The 18,940-nt window shown below is 42.1% G+C and overlaps 1 protein-coding gene across 2 annotated transcripts in view; it reads right to left on the bottom strand.

The window, feature by feature from the left end:
- Positions 1-16,508, bottom strand: part of PDCD2 (programmed cell death 2) — a 204,472-nt gene extending 187,964 nt beyond the window's left edge. The window contains exon 1 of one of the 2 annotated variants that reach the window (XM_073551858.1): positions 16,089-16,508. In XM_073551858.1, the coding sequence (XP_073407959.1) occupies positions 16,089-16,374 (286 nt within the window). In that variant the 5' untranslated portion in view covers positions 16,375-16,508. The remainder of the gene's footprint in view (positions 1-16,088) is intronic. The other variant, XM_073551857.1, reaches the window with a different exon arrangement.
- Between the last annotated feature and the right edge of the window lie 2,432 nt (positions 16,509-18,940).

Here is an 18,940-nt window from a genome sequence, read left to right as displayed (position 1 = left end):
ATGCAACATGCATACTACATATATACCACATGCATGCAACATGCATACTACATATATACCACATGCATGCAACATGCATACTACATATATACCACATGCATGCAACATGCATATATACTACATACATGCAACATACATGCAACATACATATATACTACATGCATGCAACATACATATATACTATATATATACTACATGCAACATACATACTACATATATACCACATGCATACTACATATATACCACATGCATGCAACATGCATACTACATGCATGCAACATACATACATACTACATACAGTACATATAACAGAGTACATACTCACCATCACTTGTCACTGTTTCCGAAGCCATTGTCATCTGTGGAATAAATATTAAAATAACAAACCACCAATATACTTACCCCTGATCCGCATAAGTCCACGAGTGTCCCACGACGATCTTGCATGGAGAACAGCAGCATCAGCTAATGCTACCATTCTCTACGGGCTCCAGGAATCCAATGACGGGAGGTAGGTATCCTTCCGCACTGTAAAAAAAAAAAAAAAAAGTCCCTAGTCTCACTTTATGGCACTGCTGTGTGAGAAATTTCCCACGCAGCTTTTGCCATAAAGTGAGATTAGGGACTTTTTTTTTACAGTGGCGGAGGAATACAGTGCGGAAGGATACCTACCTCCCGTCATTGGATTCCTGGAGCCCGTAGAGAACGGTAGCATCAGCTGATGCTGCTGTTCTCCACGCAAGATCGTTGTGGGACACTCGTGGACTTCTGCGGATCAGGGGTAAGTATATTGGTGGTTTGTCATTTTAATATTTATTCCATAGATGACAATGGCTTCGGGGATCAAAGTGACAAGTGATGGTGAGTATGTACTCTATGTCATATGTACTGTATGTCTATATATATATATGTATTGTATGAATGTATTGTATGTAGTATATATGTATGTTGAATGCATGTAGTATATATGTAGTACGCATGTTGCATGCATGTGGTATATATGTAGTATGTATGTTGCATGTAGTATATATGTAGTTTATATGCATGTAGTATATATGTGGTATATATGTAGTATATATGTATGTTGCATGCATGTAGTATATATGTATGTTGCATGCATGTGGTATATGTAGTATGCATGTATATATGTAGTATGCATGTAGTATATATGTAGTATGTATGTTGCATGTAGTATATATGTTGTATATATGTATGTTGCATGCATGTAGTATATATGTTGTATATATGTATGTTGCATGCATGTAGTATATATGTATGTTGCATGCATGTGGTATATATGTAGTATATATGTAGCATGTATATATGTAGTATGTATGTTGCATGTAGTATATATGTAGTATATGTATGTTGCATGCATGTAGTATATGTGGTATATATGTAGTATGCATGTATGTAGTATATACAGTGCCTACAAGTAGTATTCAACCCCCTGCAGATTTAGCAGGTTTACACATTTGGAATTAACTTGGCATTGTGACATTTGGACTGTAGATCAGCCTGGAAGTGTGAAATGCACTGCAGCAAAAAAGAATGTTATTTCTTTGTGTAATTTTTTTTTAAATTGTGAAAAGTTTATTCAGAGGGTCATTTATTATTCAACCCCTCAAACCACCAGAATTCTGTTTGGTTCCCCTAAAGTATTAAGAAGTATTTCAGGCACAAAGAACAATGAGCTTCACATGTTTGGATTAATTATCTCTTTTTCCAGCCTTTTCTGACTATTTAAGACCCTCCCCAAACTTGTGAACAGCACTCATACATGGTCAACATGGGAAAGACAAAGGAGCATTCCAAGGCCATCAGAGACAAGATCGTGGAGGGTCACAAGGCTGGCAAGGGGTACAAAACCCTTTCCAAGGAGTTGGGCCTACCTGTCTCCACTGTTGGGAGCATCATCCGGAAGTGGAAGGCTTATGGAACTACTGTTAGCCTTCCACGGACTGGACAGCCTTTGAAAGTTTCCTCCCGTGCCGAGGCCAGGCTTGTCCGAAGAGTCAAGGCTAACCCAAGGACAACAAGGAAGGAGCTCCGGGAAGATCTCGTGGCAGTGGGGACATTGGTTTCAGTCAATACCATAAGTAACGTACTCCACCGCAATGGTCTCCGTTCCAGACGAGCCCGTAAGGTACCTTTACTTTCAAAGCGTCATGTCAAGGCTCGTCTACAGTTTGCTCATGATCACTTGGAGGACTCTGAGACAGACTGGTTCAAGGTTCTCTGGTCTGATGAGACCAAGATCGAGATCTTTGGTGCCAACCACACACGTGACGTTTGGAGACTGGATGGCACTGCATACGACCCCAAGAATACCATCCCTACAGTCAAGCATGGTGGTGGCAGCATCATGCTGTGGGGCTGTTTCTCAGCCAAGGGGCCTGGCCATCTGGTCCGCATCCATGGGAAGATGGATAGCACGGCCTACCTGGAGATTTTGGCCAAGAACCTCCGCTCCTCCATCAAGGATCTTAAGATGGGTCGTCATTTCATCTTCCAACAAGACAACGACCCAAAGCACACAGCCAAGAAAACCAAGGCCTGGTTCAAGAGGGAAAAAATCAAGGTGTTGGAGTGGCCTAGTCAGTCTCCTGACCTTAACCTAATTGAAAACTTGTGGAAGGAGCTCAAGATTAAAGTCCACATGAGACACCCAAATAACCTAGATAACTTGGAGAAGATCTGCATGGAGGAGTGGGCCAAGATAACTCCAGAGACCTGTGCCGGCCTGATCAGGTCTTATAAAAGACGATTATTAGCTGTAATTGCAAACAAGGGTTATTCCACAAAATATTAAACCTAGGGGTTGAATAATAATTGACCCACACTTTTATGTTTAAAATGTATTAAAATTTAACTGAGCAACATAACTTTTTGGTTTGTAAGATTTATGCATCTGTTAATAAATCCTGCTCTTGTGTGAAGTTTGAAGGCTCTAACTTATTTGCATCTTATCAAACCTGCTAAATCTGCAGGGGGTTGAATACTACTTGTAGGCACTGTATGTAGTATGTATGTTGTATATATGTATGTTGCATGCATGTGGTATATATGTAGTATGCATGTAGTATGCATGTTGCATGCCTGTAGTATGTATGTTGCATGTAGTATATATGTAGTATGTATGTTGCATGCATGTAGTATATATGTAGTATGTATGTTGCATGCATGTAGTATATATGTATGTTGCATGCATGTAGTATATATGTATGCTGCATGCATGTAGTATATATGCATGTTGCATGCATGTAGTATATATGTATGTTGCATGCATGTAGTATATATGTATGTTGCATGCATGTAGTATATATGTATGTTGCATGCATGTAGTATATATGCATGTTGCATGCATGTAGTATATATGCATGTTGCATGCATGTAGTATATATGCATGTTGCATGCATGTAGTATATATGTACAGTCATGGCCAAAAGTATTGACACCCCTGCAATTCTGTCAGATAATATTCAGTTTCTTCCTGAAAATGATTGCAAACACAAATTCTTTGGTATTATTATCTTCATTTAATTTGTCTTAAATGAAAAAACACAAAATAGAATGAAGCAAAAAGCAAAACATTGATCATTTCACACAAAACTCCAAAAATGGGCCGGACAAAAGTATTGGCACCCTCAGCCTAATACTTGATTGCACAACCTTTAGCCAAAATAACTGCGACCAACCGCTTCCGGTAACCATTAATGAGTTTCTTACAATGCTCTGCTGGAATTTTAGACCATTCTTCTTTGGCAAACTACTCCAGGTCCCTGATATTTGAAGGGTGCCTTCTCCAAACTGCCATTTTTAGATCTCTCCACAAGTGTTCTATGGGATTCAGGTCTGGACTCATTGCTGGCCACCTTAGAAGTCTCCAGTGCTTCCTCTCAAACCATTTTCTAGTGCTTTTTGAAGTGTGTTTTTTGTTATTGTCCTGCTGGAAGACCCTTGACCTCTGAGGTAGACCCAGCTTTCTCACACTGGGCTCTAAATTATGCTGCAAAATTTGTTGGTAGTCTTCTGACTTCATAATGCCATGCACACGGTCAAGCAGTCCAGTGCCAGAGGCAGCAAAGCAACCCCAAGACATCAGGGAACCTCCGCCATGTTTGACTGTAGGGACAGTGTACTTTTCTTTGAATGCCTCTTTTTTCTCCTGTAAACTCTATGTTGATGCTTTTGCCCTAAAAGCTCTACTTTTGTCTCATCTGACCAGAGAACATTCTTCCAAAATGTATTAGGCTTTTTCAGGTAAGTTTTGGCAAACTTCAGCCTGGCTTTTTTATGTCTCGGGGTAAGAAGTGGAGTCTTCCTGGGTCTCCTACCATACAGTCCCTTTTCATTCAGATGCCGACAGATAGCACGGGTTGACACCGTTGTACCCTCGGACTGCAGGGCAGCTTGAACTTGTTTGGATGTTAGTGGAGGTTCTTTATCCAACATCCGCACAATCTTGCGTTGAAATCTCTTGTCAATTTTTCTTTTCCGGCCACATCTAGGGAGGTTAGCCACAGTGCCATGGGCTTTAAACTTCTTGATGACACTGCGCACGGTAGACACAGGAACATTCAGGTCTTTGGAGATGGACTTGTAGCCTTGAGATTGCTCATGCTTCCTCACAATTTGGTTTCTCAAGTCCTCAGACAGTTCTTTGGTCTTCTTTCTTTTCTCCATGCTCAATGTGGTACACACAAGGACACAGGACAGAGGTTGAGTCAACTTTAATCCATGTTAACTGGCTGCAAGTGTGATTTAGTTATTGCCAACACCTGTTAGGTGCCACAGGTAAGTTACAGGTGCTGTTAATTACACAAATTAGAGAAGCATCACATGATTTTTCGAACAGTGCCAATACTTTTGTCCACCCTCTTTTTTAAGTTTGGTGTGGAATTATATCCAATTTGGCTTTAGGACAATTCTTTTTGTGTTTTTTCATTTAAGACAAATTAAATGAAGAGAATAATACCAAAGAATTTGTGTTTGCAATCATTTTCAGGAAGAAACTGAGTATTATCTGACAGAATTGCAGGGGTGTCAATACTTTTGGCCATGACTGTATGTTGCATGCATGTAGTATATATGTATGTTGCATGCATGTAGTATATATGTTATATATATGTATGTTGCAAGCATGTGGTATATATGTAGTATGCATGTTGCATGCATGTGGTATATATGTAGTATGCATGTAGTATGTATGTATGTTGCATGCATGTAGTATGTATGTTGCATGTAGTATATATGTATGTTGCATGCATGTAGTATATATGTAGTATGTATGTTGCATGTAGTATATATGTTGCATGCATGTAGTATATGTATGTTGCGTGCATGTAGTATATATGCATGCATGTGGTATATATGTATGCATGTTGCATGTAGTATATATGTTGTATATATGTATGTTGCATGCATGTAGTATGCATGTAGTATATGTGGTATATTTATTTATTAGGGACTTTTTTTTTTTTACAGTGGCGGAGGAATACAGTGCGGAAGGATACCTACCTCCCGTCATTGGATTCCTGGAGCCCGTAGAGAACGGTAGCATCAGCTGATGCTGCTGTTCTCCACGCAAGATCGTTGTGGGACACTCGTGGACTTCTGCGGATCAGGGGTAAGTATATTGGTGGTTTGTTATTTTAATATTTATTCCATAGATGACAATGGCTTCGGGGATCAAAGTGACAAGTGATGGCGAGTATGTACTCTATGTTATATGTACTGTATGTCTATATGTATTGTATGAATGTATTGTATGTAGTATATATGTATGTTGAATGCATGTAATATATATATATATATATATATATATATATATATATATATGAGTGCATGTTGCATGCGGTATATATGTAGTATGTATGTTGCATGTAGTATATACGTAGTTTATATGTATGTTGCATGCATGTAGTATATGTGGTATATATGTTGCATGTAGTATATATGTTGTATATATGTTGCATGCATGTAGTATATATGTATGTTGCATGCATGTATATATGTGGTATGCATGTTGCATGCATATAGTATATATGTTGTATGTATGTTGCATGTAGTATATATGTAGTATATATGTATGTTGCATGCATGTAGTATATATGTAGTATGTATGTTGCATGTAGTATACATGTATGTTGCATGCATGTTGTATATATGTAGTATATATGTAGTATATATGTAGTATATATGTAGTATATATGTAGTATATATGTATGTTGCATGCATGTGGTATATATGTAGTATGCATGTAGTATGTATGTAGTATGCATGTTGCATATATGTATGTTGCATGCATGTGGTATATATGTAGTATGCATGTAGTATATATGTAGTATGCATGTAGTATATATGTATGTTGCATGCATGTAGTATATGTAGTATGCATGTTGCATGTAGTATATATGTATGTTGCATGCATGTAGTATATATGTGGTATATATGTAGTATGCATGTTGCATGTAGTATATATGTATGTTGCATGCATGTAGTATATATGTGGTATATATGTAGTATGCATGTTGCATGTATGCAGTATGTATGTTGCATGTATGTAGGTAATTATATATATATATATATATATATATATATATATATATATATATATATATATATTTATTACACACATACACTAGCTGAAAGGCCCGGCGCTGCCCGGGCATAGTAACTAACTGTGGCTAGTTACAGCAAATTATAATTATCCCCCATCCCATTGCCCCATGCCCATATACCCATCATACATATCCTCCATCCCATAGTCGAGTGCCCATATACCCATCACACATCCTCCATCCCATAGTCCCGTGCCCATATACCCATCATACATATCCTCCATCCCATAGTCCAGTGCCCATATACCCATCACACATCCTCCATCCCATAGTCAACCATCATGACATCATAATGAGCGGCGGCAGGGCTTGCAACCTTTGATGACATCAGCGTCGCCATGGCAACCATTGTGACATCATGAGGGGCGGGGCTTGATATGCACACACTGCTTCCCCAGTATGCAAATAGGGGCATTGTGACATCACAATGAGGGGCGGGGCTTGACGCACACACACTTTTCCCCCCAGTATGTAGATAGGGGCAAAATTGTTTGGTGAATTGGAACGCGCGAGGTTAAAATTTCACCTCACAACATAGCTTAGGACGCTCTCGGGGTCCAGACGTGTGACTGTGCCAAATTTTGTGGCTGTAGCTGTGACGGTGCGGATGCCTATCCCGGACATACACACACACTTTGAGAGAAATAAAAATATATATATATATATATATATATATATATATATATATATATATATATATATATATATATATATATTTTTTTTTTTTTTTATTACATTCAACACATTAGCCGGATGATGGGACTACTACTGTCCCATCATTGGCTAATGTGTCAATCACCGTCATGGTAGCAGACATCGCCCGATGGGACTTGTAGTCCCATCGGACGATGCCTGCACAGACCCCCGGACAGTCGGCACAGACCCCCGGACAGTCGGCACAGACCCCAGAGAGGTACAGCCGTACACGGACAGAAAAGGGTTTTTCTTATTCCGATACCGGATGTCCCATAGACTTGAATGGGACTTCCGGTATCGGAATCGGCGATACCCGATACTTTTTTCGTATCGGGCCGATACCATCCGATCCGATATTTTAGGGTATCGGATGGTATCACTCAACACTACCGTTGGCCCATCTCCGAGTTTTTAAAGGTTTGGGAGTCATTTCCACGGCCAAAAGAACCAATGTCGACAGCAATGAAACTACAGTCTGCAGCTGCTATGGCCATCAGCACTATGAAGAAGTATTTTTTATAGTTAAAGTACTCGGATCCACTTTGAGCCGGTTTGGATATCCTGATATGTTTCCCATCCACTGCTCCCACACAGTTGGGGAAATCACAAACCTCCCAGAATTTTTCTGCATTTTCCAGCCAGATGTCTGTGTTGGGAAGGGGGATAAATTCCTGACAAAGCCCGGCAAGTGTCCACAACAATCCCAGAAAGGGTGGAAAGGCCTATCCGGAACTACAAATGGAGCGATGATAGGCTCTCTCCGGTAGCCAGGAATCTGCCAAACAGAGAAAAAAAAATCTAATAATAATTATCATCATCATCATCATCATCATCATCATCATCATCATCATCATCATCAACAATGGTTTTTGGGAAAAAAAAAAAAAAAAAAAAAAAGGGGACATTGCAAACAATATGACAAGCGTGCGTTTAGTTTTAAATATTACGTACCTTAGTGTTACCAGCAGACGTTCCTCAGCTGGAATAGCTCTACGGAGCTGGGTGTCCTGTCTGCTGATGGCTCCCTCTACACGACCGAGCAATTCTTGTAAGCTCTGTTGAGACATCCTCGTGTAGTCAAAATATTTGTCTGGAGCTCACTGAATAAGGAGTGGTAGGTTCCAAGGCTCTGCCGGACTTAAAAAATGGGGTGTTTCCAAAAGCGCCGACACCGTCTTCTTCTTTCTCTTTCTTGGTCACAAGCAAAGGCAAAAGAGAATTTGATATCCAAATCCAGTTTAAACAAGAAACTCTCCTTGGAAATATCCATCTTGATGCAGGATACAGCCTCAAAATCTGCTCTATATAACGAAATGCCATGAGCTATGCCCATTGGGCGTGGCTGGTGTCCCAGATTATCTCCTGGAAAAAAGGTTTCCAAAAAACGCAAACGCATGCAAAACGCCTTGCGTAAGATGATACGGAAAAAAACGCTGTGTTATCATGCATTTGCATGCGTTTTTGTATGCGTTCATGAATGCAGACAATACGCAGCGGACTCTACCGCAAATGTGAACTTTACCTAAGTGGTGATAAAAAAATTCCAAAGTTTGTTAAAAAAAAAAAAAAAAAAAATGTGCCATTTTCCGAGACCCGTAGCGTCTCCATTTTTTGTGATCTCGGGTTGGGTGAGGACTTATTTTTTGCACGCCGAGCATTTTATGGATACCATTTTGGTGCAGATACGATCTTTTCATCTCCCGTTATTGCATTTTAACGCAATGTCACAGCGACCAAAAAACATAATTCTGGCAATTTGACTTATTTTCTCGCTACGCCGTTCAGCGATTTAGCAATTTTTTTTATTAATAGATCGGGTGATTCTGAACACGGCGATACCAAAAACGTGTATGTTTGATTTTTTTTTATTGTTTTATTTTGAATGAGGCGAAAAGGGGAGATTTAACCCCTCTCTGCCATTAGACTTACCATTCCGTTCATGTAACCTGGGACTTAATTCTCATGGACAGAATAGTACGTCATTAGCTATGGCTGCACACGGGGGAGGGGGGGGTGCGGCCGAGTGTCTGCTGATTCTCACAGCTGACACCCAGCACTAAGTACCAGGAGCGGTCATGGACCGCTCCCGGCACTTTAACCCCCGGAACACTGCGATCAAACAAGATTTCAGCGTTCTGGAGCAGTCACAGATGCGGGGTCCCAATCGCTGCCATGGAGACCCAATGTCATCATGACGACATCAGAGTCTCCAGAGTCGAGAGACTTCCTGTCATTCGCAGTGATGACCAGGAAGTCTTTCAGGTCAGTGTGAAGAAAGTGCAGCGCTGACAGCTTCTGTAGCATGCAGATCTGCATGATATAGAAGCAATCAGCCTGCACAAAATGAGTGTCCCATAGTGGGACAAAGTGTAAAAGATAGAGGAATAAAAAAAAAAGTAAAAATATTTTTTAAAAAATATATATATTTATTCCATCAATAAATATTTAAATTAAAAAAAATTAAATAAAAGTACACATACCGTATATACTCGAGTATAAGCCGACCCCCCCTAATTTTGCCACAAAAAAATGGGAAAACTTACTGACTCGAGTATAAGCCTAGGGTGGGAAATGCTCTATAGATTATTCCCCCATATGGTGTCCCCAGAAGAAGCTCCATAGATTATTCCCCCATATGCTGACCCCATAAGAAGCTCCATAGATTATTTCCCCATATGCTGACCCCAGAAGAAGCTAAATAGATTGTTCCCCCATATGCTGCCCCCCATGCTGCTGCATGTAAAAATAAAAAAATGACATACTCACCTCTCCGTCGCTGGGTGTCAGATACTCACCTGTCCTGCGTCCATGGCTGCTCACTGCTATCTGCCACGTCATCAGTCAGTGACGTTCAGACTGCAGGGGGCACGGCGTGCACTAATCACGTCACCGCGCCCTCTGCTGTCTGAAGTCACCGACCGATGACAGACAGCAGCGATGGACACAGGACAGGTGAGTATCGCTGTACTTACCCGTCCTGACGCTGTCTTGAGCCCCCAGCTTCTCCGCGCTCTCTCTTCCTGCCTTCAGCGGTCACGTGGTGCCACTCATTAAAACTCATGAATATGCGCGTATTCATGAGTTTTAATGAGCGGCACCACGTGACCGCTGAAGGCAGGAAGAGAGAGCACGGGGAGAAGCTGGGGGCTCAAGACACAGCGTCAGGACGGGTAAGTATGACCTGACACCCCCGCCCCCGCCGACCCCCTTTGTATATGACTCGAATATAAGATGAGAGGGGGACTTTCAGCCCAATTTTTTGGGCTGAAAATCTCGACTTATATTCGAGTATATACGGTATTTAGTATTGCCGCATCCGTAACGACCCGACCTATAAAACTGTCCCACTAGTTAACCCCTTTAGTGAACACCATAAAAAAATGCTTTATCATCATACCGCTGGAAAAAAGTGGAATAGCATGCGATCAAGGAGACCGATATAAATAGACGTGGTACCGTGGAAAACGGCAAAAAACAAGCCCCCATACAGAATCATCAGCGAAAAAAAAAGTTATAACTCTCCAGATAAAGCGATGCAAAAATAATTTTTTATATAGTTTTATTGCATAAAAGCGACAAAACATAAAAAATAATATAAATGAGGTATCGCTGTCATCGTACTGACCCGAAGAATAAAACTGCCTTATCAATTTTACCACACTCAGAACGGTATAAACGCCCCCACCCCCCCCAAAAAAAAAAAAAAAAAAAAAATCATGAATTGCTGGTTTTTGATCATTCTGACTCTCAAATGGTACCAATAAAAACGACAACTCGTCCCGCAAAAAACAAGACCTCACATGAATGAGGACCTAAATATGGAAAAATTTTAGCTCTTAATGTGGTGATGCAAAAACTATTTTTTGCAATATAAAGCGTCTTTTAGCGTGTGAAAGCTGCCAAACATAAAAACCTGCTATAAATAGTAAGTCAAACCCCCCTTTATCACCCCCTTAGTTAGGGAAGATAAAATAAAAAAAAAAAAGTATTTATTTCCATTTTCCCAATAGGGTTAGGACTAAAGTTGGGGCTAAAGTTAGCGTTAGGATTACGGTTGGTATTAGGGCTAGGGGTGTGTTGGGGTTAGGGTTTGAGTTAGAATTGGGGGATTTGCACTGTTTAGGCACATCAAGGGCTCTCCAAACGTGACATGGCATCTGATCTCAATTCCAGCCAATTCTGCGTTGAAAAAGTCAAACTGTACTCCTTCCTTTTCGAGCTCTGCCATGCACTAAAACAATGGTTTACCCCCACATATGAGGTATCAGCATACTCAGGACAAGTTGCACAATAACTCTTGGGGTCCAATTTCTCCTGTTACCCTTGGGTAAACAACATTGGGGAGAATATTTTTTTGTGGGAAAAAATATGTTTTTATGGCTCTACGTTATAAACTTCTGTGAAGCACTTGGGGTTCAAAGTTCTCACCACACATCTAGATAAGTTCCTTGGGGGGGGGGGTGTCTAGCTTCCAAAATGGGGTCACTTGTGGGGGGTTTCCACTGTTTAGGCACATCAGGGGCACTCCAAATGCGACATGGCGTCTGATCTCAATTCCAGCCAATTTTGCATACAAAAAGTCAAACGGCGCTCCTTCCCTTCAGAGCACTGCCATGTGCCCAAACAGTGGTTTACCCCAACATATGGAGTATCAGTGTACTCAGAACAAATTGCACAATAACTTTTGGCATCCAATTTCTCCTGTTACCCTTGGGAAAATAAAAAAATTGGACCTGAAGTAATTTTTTTGAGGAAAAAAAAAAAGTTAAATGTTCATTTTTAAATATTCCAAAAATTCCTGTGAAGCACCTGAAGGGTTAATAAACTTCTTGAATCTGGTTTTGAGCACCTTGAGGGGTGCAGTTTTTAGAATGGTGTCACTTTGGGGTATTTTCTATCATATAGACCCCTCAAAGTGACTTCAAATGTGATGTGGTCCCAAAAAAAAAAAAAACAAAAAAAAAAAAACTGGTTTTGTAAAAATGAGAAATCGCTGGTCAAATTTTAACCCTTATAATTTCATAACAAAAACAAGAATTTTGGTTCCAAAATTGTGCTAATGTAAAGTAAACGTGGGAAATGTTACTTAAGTATTGTGTGACATATCTCTGATTTAAGGGCATGAAAATTCTAAGTTGGAAAATTGTGAACTTTTCGCTAAGTTTCCGTTTTTTTTTTCACAAATAAACGCAAGTCATATAAAAGAAATTTTACTCCTATCACAATATGAAACATACTGATCTTGTAGACAATACGCTACATCTAGACCAAAAAAGTGTGATAGAAACATACAGTAGATAAAATTTCTATTTTTATTTCAACATATAAAATAAATGAAGTGCCTCATACCATACAAAAGATCAAAATTTAGGGAATACAAAAGTTCAAGGGACATAAAAGACATATTGTAAGCTATATATCAAAGTTGTGCATAAATATTTTCTGCAATTTTTTGTGAAAATATCTTGAAAAATATAAAGCAGAAAATATCTTTGGAAGCACATCATATAATTATTATACAGAGATGAATTATCATCTTTAAATTTAATTTTATATTTCTCAATAAAACAACCCCTGGAGGAAGCATTGACAGCGAAACGCGCGTCGGGGTCTAAGATCTTTAGCGAGCCATTTGGCATTTATGAGGCAAGAGCTGGGAATAGGTAATATGCCTTTATGAGACATTTATAATGTGAATGATATGTCTAGTTGTGAGCCATGATACAATGTAGCATTATATGCAATGCAACGGCAGTATTTGTAGCTGTAATTATCTGCTCTGGTCTGCATTTCTAATGAGATTTTGCATTGTGCAAGGCACACCGCAATATTGGGAACTGCTTCAGTGTGCTTTTTGCCCTTTTTTTGTGTAGAATTAATACGCTATAAGGAATTTTTCTAATGAATATATAAATTAAATAGAGGGATGATAAATTTTGGTGGCACTCTCTTCAGAATGTTATCTCTATTTGTGGAGCACACAATTTATAAACTGATACGGTTTTCTATGATTCTATTTTGTTAGTTTTGTAATGTCAATTTGAATCTATTTTATGTGAATTATCACTAATCAGGCCATGCAGTTTTTTGCAATATTTATGTGATAAAGAAGATTTTATTGAGAATCTCTCTCACTATTCTATCTATTCTATCACACTTTTTTGGTCTAGATGTAGCGTATTGTCTACAAGATCAGTATGTTTCATTGATATTTAAATTGTGGCCAATCCCTTGGTAAGGGAAATGGGTTTGGGTAGTGTGTTTATTAATTTCCTATCACAATATGTCAGGAAAAAAACAATGTCAGAATTACCAGGATCCATGGAAGCGTCCCAGAGCTATTACCTCAAAAGGACAGTGGTGAGAATTGTAAAAACTGGCCCGTCATTAACGTGCAAACCACCCTTGGGGGTAAAGGGGTTAACAAAAATGTTACTTTAGACCCAAAAAATGGACCCCAAAATTAGCTGTGCAATTTCTCCTGAGTTCATGGTTAACCCATATGTGGGGGAAACCCACTGTTTGGGCACACGGCAGGGCTCGAAAGGGAAGGAGCGCCGTTTGACTTCGTGAATGTAAAATTTTCTGGAATAATTAACGGACACCATGTCGTGTTTGGAGAGACCCTGATGTGCCTAAACAGTGAAAACCGCTCACAAGTGACACCATTTTGAAAACTAGACCCCTGAAGGACTTTGTTTCGATGTGGGGTCAGCACTTTGAACCCAAAAGGTGCTTCATAGAAGTTAATAACGTTGAGCAGTGAAAAAAAAACAAAAAAAAACAAAAAAAAAAACATTTTCCCACAAAAATTCTCTTTTAGGCATAATTTTCTTATTTTCACAAGGGTAACAGGGGAAAGTGCACGACAGAGTACGCCGATACCCCATATGTTGTTGAAAACTACTTTTGAGGCACAGTGCAAAGCTCAGAATGGAAGAAAAGCTATATAGGAGTTCAGATTTTGCTGCACTAGTTTTGAGGGTGCCATGTCACAATGGCAGGACCCCTGAGGTGCTAGATCAGCAGAAGCCCCCATAACTAACCCCATTTTACAAACATCCTCTCAAATTTATCTAGGGGTGCAGTGATCATATTGACACCACAGGTGTGTCACAGAATTTTATACCATTGGGCAGTGAAGACAAAATAATTACGGTACATTTTTACCACCAAGATTGTGTGTCAACCCCTGATTTTACATTTTCACACTTGGAATTGGGTACAAATGGCACCCAAATTTGTCCCACAATCTCTGCTGAATGTAGAAATACCCCATATGTGGCTGTACAGTCCTGCTTAGCTAAAACAGGGAGTCTCGGGAGGAATGGAGGCCTATTTGCCTTCTGGAGCGCTGATTTTGCTAGAATAGTTTGCGGACTCCATATGCGCAAGAAGAGCAGAATTCCCCTCAAGTGACCCCATTTTGGAAATTATAACCCTTTGACAATTTTATCTACAAGGTGCAGTGACGATTTTGACTCCATGGGTGTTTTCCCAGAAACAGGCAGTAGTGAATGCTACTGAGTGAAAATTGCAATCTGTCGTTGTAGTGACCAGTACGCTGTAGTGACCAGTACATTATGCCCAGCTCATGCTTCTAGAGACACGCAGCTGTAAATTAGGCGGGCTCTCAATCACTACAGAAATGCAAAATATGTGGGCAGTAAATATGGTTTAGCAAAGTGTGGAGATCAGAAGGGAGGGGGATTTGAAAGTAAAGAAATTGCTGAATTTCTTTTGGGGGGCGAGGAGCCATTTTTACAGAGGCTTTGTGCTACCAGTAACGTGGAAGCCCACTGTATTTCTCTGTTAACAGCTGACAGACCTGAGTGAGGGCTTGCTTTTTTGTGGATTGAGTTGAAGCTTTTATTGGGAACATTTTACCTAAGGTTTATGATCACATTTATCCTGCGCTCTATGCTGAGCACTTACATCGGGGTTTCCATCTAAGGCCGGATGCACATGATCCGGAAGTACTAGCGCTCTGAAAAAAAAGGAAACCCCCAAGGATGTGAAGGGGGTTAAGCACATGAAAATTGAGAATATTTCAAAATTTCAATAATTCCATAAATACAGTAGATATAAATCATATTGTGCTGAATGTATTACTATTATGAAAAAGTTCAATATGTCACGGAAAATACCTTCAGAATCACTGGGAAAAGTATAAGAGTCCCAGAGTTATTGCCACGGAGTGGCCCCGGTCAGGGAGGGGAGGACAGGCTTTGGTAGGATGGAGACTAGCCAACGAAAATAAACTTCTGATCGCTGGGACCCGCTGATTAGGGACTCCCGGTAAGAATGGAGCAGCCATGTGAGGCACGCTCCTCTTCCCTGAGGATAGGGGATGTCGCCCCCCCAAAAGTACCCACTACACCGCATACACACTGGCCCCTACACAAAACAGACTAACCATATACATTAAATGCAACGTTATATATGCAGTAAAATTTTAATATGGAAATGAGGGGCTCCTCAGGGGGTGGCCTACGATCACCGATTACACTATCAGCCATTCCCTTGGGTGAACGTACCCTCGGGTCTACAACCAATCTCTATTCGGGCCCCTGCACACTGACACTGCAGCATTCGACACCTGTACACCGGAGGGGCCACTCTCAGAGCACACACAGTCACTGAGAACCCACCACACGGACCCTAACCGCCGCAGCCCTCCCCCGACTCAGTGCGCAGGCGCGGAACCAGAGCCTGAGTGACAGACACCTCTATAACACCGTTCTCCTGGCAACCACTATACCACCGTACCTTTATAGCAGCGGCTCTCTCCGGCCCGGTGACACAAGGGATCCCGGCAGATGAACAGGAAGATAGTCCGGTGGAAGCTCCCGGTACACGGCGCGTACACTTGGAGAAGGAAAGCCAGAGGTTTCATACAGACCCCACACTGCAGTCTTTCGAGGCCAGGCAGCCCCACTTCTCCTAGCCACGCTGGTCGCCCCCCTACTTTACTCGGGAACTGAGGGCTAAGCAGCCGCCAGGGTTCACATTCCTGCACAAAGCCGATCTCCATGACAGTAACGGAAGCCGCCATCACGGAGCAGCTCGCGGTCAGAAGACGTGTAGACCACGTGGTCTCCTCAGCGCGCGGTCTGATGAGGCTGAGAGGCGCTGTGCTCCGAGGCAGAAGTCTCCACGCTCCAGCACTGAGCAAGACCCAGGAAAAAGAGGCGTGCCTCCCGCCGTGCCATGCTGCCTGTGTGTCAGCTGTCAGACGCAGCTGCACGCTGTGCTTTGCCCTCTTTCAAGCACAGGGCAGCATAGTGAGAACACATACTACCTGACTGGGAACTGTAGGGTTATAGTCTAACCAATAAATAACTTGGTGTCTGCAGGAAATTACTGGTCTGGGGGCAACTGGAGGACTGGACTTTAGGGGCCCACCTTACAGCTACCTGCAGATATCTGTGAGGCGTTATCCCCACTATAGTGGAGCCATGGGCTGTAGAACACAGGCGGCTCCTGCACATCTACTGGTCACCGCCATAACTGGGATGTACAGTTGTCATAGTTTGCATTAAAGGGGTTTAAACACGCTGATTGATGAGCTCCAAGGCGTAGCTAGGGTTTCGGTTCAGGGGGGGCGAAACTTCTGAGTGGCCCCTAAATAGGTAACTTTGATTACAACTCGGTGACGCACCCTAATAGTGGATGTAAGAGATGACTGCGCTGTTACTGAAAATAATCCCTAAAGACCACATGGATATTACCGCCATATGGTCAGTGGTAAATACCAGTCCTACAAAACATATGTGCTTACTGCACAGGTGTTGGTGTCTTACCGCTGACGTTCTTTCTGATGGAATGGGTCACTTTTCACGTCTTTTCTATCTGGCCCAGACTAACATGACAACTCCTCCAGCCAGGACTCGGCTTCAGAGAATACAACAACGACACGTTTCACTTCTCATATTCCAGCCCCATCACCATGTATCCCCAACCTGCACAAACTCCTCATCCTGCTGATACCCCAATGCTGAGCCGCTGCTGCCGTATGTGTCCCTATTACTGCACCTGACACCCCAATACTGAGCCACTGCTGCCGGATGTGTCCTTATTACTGCGCCTGATACCCCAATGCTGAGCCGCTGCTGCCGTATGTGTCCTTATTACTGCACCTGATACCCCAATGCTGAGCCACCGCTGCTGCCGTATGTGTCCCTATTACTACACCTGATACCCCAATGCTGAGCCGCTGCTGCCGTATGTGTTCCCATTACTGCACCTGATACCCCAATGCTGAGCCACTGCTGCTGCCGTATGTGTCCCTATTACTACACCTGATTGTTGTGAGTTCATTTTCCCCTTCGTCACTGAGGTCTGGTGAACTCCCTATTCTGGTAAAGGAAGGTAATGAGTCTGATTATCAGGCACCTGAGCCTAATGAGGATGACTGGCTGAGTGGAGTCACTGACTGGATATAAGGCTGCCGACGCCCTTCTGCCCTGCGGGTGATTTCTCTGTGGACTTCTAGGACACCAGTCTGATTCCTGCTTCCCTAAAGCTAAGTTTTCTGCTTTGCCTGTTTGCATTTATGTTTTGTTTTTGTTTTCCTTGCTTTTCTGGATTCTGCCATTCCCTGCTGGGATGAGCTGAATCTCCTTTTGCCGGTTGCTCTGTCTTCAGAATATTCCTGAGTACTGACATAGCTTTTTTGAAGCCTAGCGTCTTCAGGGCCTTTTTCACTGTCAGTCTGTTGGCTCTTATTTTCATAGGGTTTTTCACGGATTGCAGACAGCAGCCTTCCTGTCCTTTCCTATCTAGGTAGTTTGGGCCCCGTCTTTGCTCAGTCTATCTTTCTGTCTGTGTTAGTGTTTTCATCTTGCTTCACCGTCATTATATGTTGGGGGCTGCCTATTGCTTTGGGGTCTTCTCTGGGGCAGTTTAGATTTCCCCTTTCTTGCTTTAGGCCTATTTAATTCTCCGGCTGTGATCGAGGGGTCTAGGGCATCGTAGGAACCCCCCACGGCTACTGTTAGTTGTGATAGGATCAGGGGTCTGCAATCCGATAGCTGCCAACCTCTCTGGTTTTCTGGACTTAGCTAGCATTTCTGTTTTTGCCTCCTACGGTGACTCAATCATAACACCTGATACCCCAATGCTGAGCCGCTGCTGCCGTACGTGTCCCTATTACTGCACCTGATACCCCAATGCTGAGCCGCTGCTGCTGTATGTGTTCCTATTACTGCACCTGATACCCCAATGCTGAGCCACTGCTGCTGCCATATGTGTCCCTATTACTGCACCTGATACCCCAATGCTGAGCCGCTGCTGCCGTATGTGTTCCCATTACTGCACCTGATACCCCAATGCTGAGCCACTGCTGCTGCCGTATGTGTCCCTATTACTACACCTGATACCCCAATGCTTAGCCGCTGCTGCCGTACGTGTCCCTATTACTGCACCTGATACCCCAATGCTGAGCCGCTGCTGCCGTATGTGTTCCCATTACTACACCTGATACCCCAATGCTGAGCCGCTGCTGCCGTATGTGTCCCTATTACTGCACCTGATACCCCTATACACACGCGGCTCTGCTCCACACGCCCCAAATACACACGGCTCTGCTCCGTACACGCTGTACACATGCGGCTCCGCTC

The sequence above is a fragment of the Dendrobates tinctorius genome, unplaced genomic scaffold, assembly GCF_039654945.1.
Source record: "Dendrobates tinctorius isolate UK_male_01 unplaced genomic scaffold, ASM3965494v1 ptg000181l, whole genome shotgun sequence".
NCBI classification, from domain to species: domain Eukaryota; kingdom Metazoa; phylum Chordata; class Amphibia; order Anura; family Dendrobatidae; genus Dendrobates; species Dendrobates tinctorius.
This window is presented reverse-complemented; position numbering and strand designations above follow the sequence as displayed.